Here is a 6,000-nt window from a genome sequence, read left to right as displayed (position 1 = left end):
GATTTCCAGCATCAGTATTTTGCTTTTGTTCTATATTTCCTGTGTTTACCCTTGCTGCGCTGTACTTCTCATAGGCTACATCGCACTATCCCCATCCCTTGCATTCCTAAGCAGTGTTTTAATGACTCTCCTGCCTGTCCCATGCTGAAGAATGAATGACAGCTGGAACCTCGGGCATTGACACAACAAAGGGGCAATGCCACCACTAAATCTGAATAAATTAAAATGAAAACCTGCCGTCACCTCCAGAGGTCAAACTTGAACTTTTTTCTAAAACAAATACAAACATAGCGAAATCTGAAAACGGCCAAAAGACCACAGCATTTCGCCGCGCACGCATTCCCCTCTGAGTGAACCATTTGTAACACCGGAAGTAGCGGCTCTGTTGCCAGGGTGAAAGGTGAATGGGCGGGGCCTGTTGTCACGGGAGCAGCAATGGAACCCGGCAGTCAAGGTAAAACGAAGGTCAGAGTGGCAGCGGCTTCGTGTTGCTGCTCAAATTGATCCCCACCTCAGTAGAGGAAGGGGGTTAACTGTCAGTCGTTTATGGTGGATAATGCCACATTTTCTTGCAGTTTCATTGCTAAAGATAAATGTAGTCCCGGATTTCTATATGTCAATACGGCTAGGACATGGCATCAGTTCCAAAGGAGTCGTATTGGACTCGAAACATTAACTCTGTTTGTCTCTCCACACATACTGCCAGAGCTGCTTAAGTTTTTTCTAGCGCTGTTCTTTTTATTTCATGGCATTAATGTGTATGTTGCTAAGGGCTGAATACAGCTTTCACCCCCTCACCACCCTCCCACTCCGGGACTGGACTGTGCCTAACAATGCCACCCCCCACCCCCCTGCCCCCGGGACCGTGCTTGGCTCTCCCCTCCGGGGACCATGTTCGGTTCACCCTGGAGACTGCTGTACCTCGCTGACTGTGCTTGGCTCTGACTGGGATTGTTGTTATGAATTTGTGAAGCACAAGATCAGCAGTTATCAGGAAGTTCATTCAGCTCCTTTACCTAGAGAAATCTGACTGCTCAGCTGCCCTCATTGCACAGTTCAATACTATATGTCTTAAAATAGTCCCCAGATATGTCCTTCCACTCCACTACCCAGGAATCTCATCCAAGTGATGATCAGTCATTGTATGATGAGCTTCCTAAACTTCACTCCTGAGCCTATGCTTTTTCCTACTGTCAAGATTTATCTTAAAATAGTGCACATTGTTAGGGCAGAGCAGAGGAAACTTTACACTAAATTAAACATATGCCTGATCTGAGAGTACTGGAATGTATATCAATACCCAGTATTGACATTCAATATGATGAGCCCATAATTTACCCAACAACTGACATATATCTCTATAATCAAAACCACTGGTCTTGTAGTAGGGATGCTCACTTTTCTTTAACTATCGGCTGTCTTGGTGAATACCATGGATCCTTGGATTCCACAAAATCTAAATCCATGTTTACATCAATTTGTATCTCAAGTTCCTGATGCAGTCAGATTTTTGAATTCCTTAGTTAGGGTTTACTCACCAGCAAGAAAGAACTTGTATTTATGTAATTTTTAAAAATTTTTTAATTCAATGTTCCAAAGTGCTTTACAACTACTGAAGTACTTATGAAGTCTAATCATTGATGTACTGTAGGAAATGTGGCAGCCTCAACTGGAGTTTTGTGCCCAATTCTGGGTACCCCACTCCCCCCTTTTAGGAAGGATGTGAGGGCTTGGGGATGGGAGACTTCAGTTACATAGATTGGCAAACTAGGGCTGTTCTCCTTAGAGTACATTGAGAGAGGATTTGATATAGGTGTTCAAAATCATGAGGTTTGGATGGAGTTGATAGAGAGAAAATGTTCCCATTGGTGGAGGAGTGGAGAATCAGAGGGCACAAATTTAAGGTGATTGGCAATAGAACCAGAGGCAATATGAGGAAAGGCGTTTTTCGCAATGAACATAGGACTTAGGAGCAGGAATAGGCTATTCAAACCTTCGAACCTGCTCTGTCATTCAATAAGATCATGGCTATTCTGGTTAGCTTCTGAAATGAACTGCCTGAGAATGTGATGGAGGTAGATTCAATGGTGACTTTCAAAGGAAATTGGATAATTATCTGAATAGAAAAGAATTGCAGGTCAAAGAGGTAAAGTTTGTGCTTGCTGAGTTGCTCTTGCAGAGACCAACACGAACAAGAGAGGCCAAATGACCTCCTGTGCTGTAACTATTCTGTGATTCTATGATATAACATTTGAGATTTAAAATGGTAAGTACATCACTATCATTCCCGATTCTAATCTGAGTTAAAGGTGCATTATGTTATCCCTCATTTATGGCAGCATTAGCTTGTTGAAACTCTAGGTTTTCCCAAGTTTCTTCCTTTCAGTGATGAATGTTTGTTGTGAAGTGTTGGATACTGTTTGGTAGGTCTTAAGTAGGTTAACTATATGTATTTATCAACTACAATAACATGCTTGCTTATGCACACGGTTCTGTCCAACCATGGACAGACTTCTAGACTGACTTCTAGGTTTGGGTTATGTGTTCTCTTACATCACTGTGTGTGAGGTACTGTACTCAGCCCCACGTTAAACCTGTATGTGCCAGACCCTTATACTACACCTCCCCCCAGGTCTTTGTCCAATGTATTTCAAGTTATTCTAGTTTACCCCATGTATTTACATTGTTATTATTATATCATCTCCCCCTTTCAAGTCTCTAAGTTCATAGGTTCAGGCGGTCTGGAAGCCTTATAACTCTTCAATATCTTTTCCCGGCTACTGTCTTAGGAGTGGTAGGCTCTGTTGCTGCAGGTAAACTCTGTTGATTTGGAGGTTGTTCTGGCATTTGGGTATCTTTTTATCCTGTTTTTCCATTCCTTGGTTTTGAACCGCTCTTTATCGATTCAGCAGTGGGTGATTGTTGTTCCATCCCATTCCTTGCGAGGTGAACAAACATTGTGCTCATCCCAAGTCGTTTTTTTCCTCTTTTGTTGTGTGGGTCATCATGATGTCCTTTGTAATGGCCATTCCTGTTATGAGGATGTGGTTAGTAAGCTCACCTTTGCGTTTGGCTGCGTGGTATGTTGTTGGCAATGCACTGCTGCTACTTGGTTCCAACGTTGTCTGTGGTACAGACACTCTGGCTGGGAGTTGCAATGTTTGCTCTGTGGTCACAGCGTTGATTCCATCACAGCCATCGGAGCCGGAGCTTGAGGCTCTCCTGGTTGTTGGTTGCTTTGTCTGTCCTCCACTGGAGGCGTCATGGTAACCATTTTGACAAGACTCTGGGCTACACAGGCATCTCTGCTCAAGAGAATAAAAGACTGTTTATGGGTGATGTATTTCAGCTCGAAGATTTGTTTGCCACCATACCTTAGTGGTTCCAGAATCATGCCTATGACCAGAAGTCAGATGTTGTTCAAAGCCAGAGGTGTCTCTGCGACGATTCTTTGTCTAATAGACCGTAACATTGGCTCCTGTGTCCAATTTAAAGTTTGTGAGAGGGCCGTTAACTAAAATGTCTGCACTCTAAAACGGAAATTCAGAATCTTTGACCTCACCCAAGAATCATGGCTGGTTTTGGCGGGATCTCGCTGTAATGGCATTTGCGCTCAGTCATGAAAAGGTTTAAACAATGGCAGCTTGGATTGACTAGCTGCAGACTTCTGTTTCACTGCTCTGCTTTAGGGTCACAAAAGTGTTGAATCCTGGCCTTTGCTGGTATTTCAAGCGATTCTTTAGTCGCAAATCTTGCAAATTAATTAATTTTTTTTCCTTCTCTGAGGATCTCGGATGCCATGTGTTCAGGCACCGACTCAGGAACCTGGGTTTTTGATGGAGTTTTTAAATATTAATTTCCGACCACTAACCTATTTAAAGGTTTCTCAGGACTTGATGTATCCTGGAATTTAAAAGTTTTAGCTCACCTCTGCTACGTCTGCTGACTCTGTGCTCTGGGAATTGAAGCTAGACTTTCAAGAGATCCTATGGAGTGTTCTGCTACACTGAGGAATTTTAAATTTCTGCCTTCAGCTTCCAAGCCTTTCTTTGGAGCTTTCCCCCAGTGATTTTCCTCTGCACGTCTGCTTCTCGAGCTTTTCGTCAGGTCAGGATGCTTCTTCAAATATTTTTTTTTAGTCTAGGATTTTAGTTTTTTTCTGCATTTTTTGCAAGGTTTTGGGTTTTTCGATTTGCTGCTGCCATGCTATATGGTGTTTCGTATTGTTCGATAGATCTTAATGAAGTCTTTGTTGCATTAAGTAGATTAACTGTATGTATTTACTAGAACAACGTACACAGTAAAGGGCACAAGCTGCCTCCATACTTGCTTGTGCACATGGCTCTGTCCAACACTAGACTGACAACTAGGTGTGAGTCATGTTCTCTTACATCACTGTGTGGGCGGTACTGTTATCAGTCCCACATTAACCCTATATGTGCCAGATCCTTATACTACAAATGGAATGGCTTGTTGGTTACTATTCCATGTGCATCAGTAGACCTCAAGTATCTGGCCACTATTCTTGTGCAAGCTTCAGTGTTTTATATTTTCTTTCTCTCTCTTTCATCATCATGGTAGAATCCTAGCCTCTCCTTATATAATATCTATCCACTTTCACTTTCCAGTAAAGGTAGCTAGATAGCATTTGGGAGGGAGAACCCTGGCTGTCTCACCCCCACCTCCCAAACAACCACCACTCACTCCCGCCAACTCCTTGCCATGCCCTACCCTGACCAAGCCCTTAATCCAGCGACACAAAGAACAGTTAAGATGCAATTATATCTACCCTGGCTGAGATCAACTAACAGCAAAGACCATCATTTGACCATAGGACCTTGCTGAGTATAAATGGTCTACTGAGCCAAAGTGGAAATTATATCCCTTCTGGTTTATAAAACAAGTCTGGAGCAGCATACAAACTCTCTGCCCTCCAACATAGTTCCAGCAGTTTTGACTACTCTTCCTTTACTTGATTGACTACTTTTGTCATATTGAAATTAGTGAGGGGCGGGCTTGAATGTTTTAATTTGATTTCATAGCCTGCCAATATCAAACATCCATTCTGGCTGAGAAAATACCCGAGAGACCTACTTGGAGACGTCAGTCACTTAAAGAGGCTTGTACAAATTTTACACATTTGTAAATAGATTGCTGAATTTGCTTACATAACCAAAATTATTGCACATCAAAAAACTTGTGACCGTGAAGCACTTTGGGATGTCCTCAGGATGCAAAAGGCCCTATATAAATGCAAGTTTCTTATTTCGGTTTTCTGCCCTTGGGGAAAGATGTGCCCCATCTGCACTAGGTGTCACCTCAGTGGTCAGGAACACATGCCTTAAGGAATTGCTTGCATGCATTTATGATCTGCCATTCCATAATACTGCCACAGGTTGATCTGTGCAGCTTTGTGAATTTTATGATCTTATATGGAAACAGCATTTTAAGAGAACACCATTTTATGAGAACAATGTTATGAATAATGCTCATAGATTAAAGCTACCTAATGTGCTTGTACTGGTTATAGATGCTTCACTAGGTATGAGGGAAATTTATCAAAGATTGATGGGAAAGCGTGTTCTTAAATAATTAAATGAGTTTTTAATCACTTGAGTTAGAATGGTTTTTGACTATTATCTCCAAACTTATCCATGATATGGATACAATTCATATTGGTCATATAATACAAACTAGATGACTGTATATTGGTTAAAAAGTGAATGACTGTGTGGGTGACTTAATTACAGGAAGCAGATGTCTTAGGAATGTGTATACTTGCAGGTGGCAGCAAAAGTTAACAAATACAAATGATTGGGTGGTGTTGTACAGTGAACTAGAATTTGCTTTAAGTTTTTTTTAGGTATCTAATTTTCGCAACCACCCCTGTTGTGGGTGACATTACTGTGTTATATACCAGAGATCAACTTTGGTACAGGTGTTCCATTCTAGGCTTTGATGTGGTATAAAGTGACTAAGGTGAAAATTCTGCTTTGCAAA

General features: G+C 41.7%; 1 protein-coding gene across 2 annotated transcripts in view; it reads left to right on the top strand.

Annotated features, from left to right (window-relative positions):
- Window positions 1–382: 382 nt before the first annotated feature.
- The window catches only part of cmc1 (C-x(9)-C motif containing 1), a 194,255-nt gene continuing 188,637 nt past the window's right edge, over window positions 383–6,000 (top strand). The window contains exon 1 of one of the 2 annotated variants that reach the window (XM_041184744.1): window positions 383–454. In XM_041184744.1, coding sequence (XP_041040678.1) covers window positions 405–454 — 50 coding nt within the window. In that variant the 5' untranslated portion in view covers window positions 383–404. The remainder of the gene's footprint in view (window positions 455–6,000) is intronic. The other variant, XM_041184743.1, reaches the window with a different exon arrangement.

Source organism: Carcharodon carcharias, chromosome 3 (genome assembly GCF_017639515.1).
Source record: "Carcharodon carcharias isolate sCarCar2 chromosome 3, sCarCar2.pri, whole genome shotgun sequence".
Classification (NCBI taxonomy): Eukaryota; Metazoa; Chordata; class Chondrichthyes; order Lamniformes; family Lamnidae; genus Carcharodon; species Carcharodon carcharias.
This window is presented reverse-complemented; position numbering and strand designations above follow the sequence as displayed.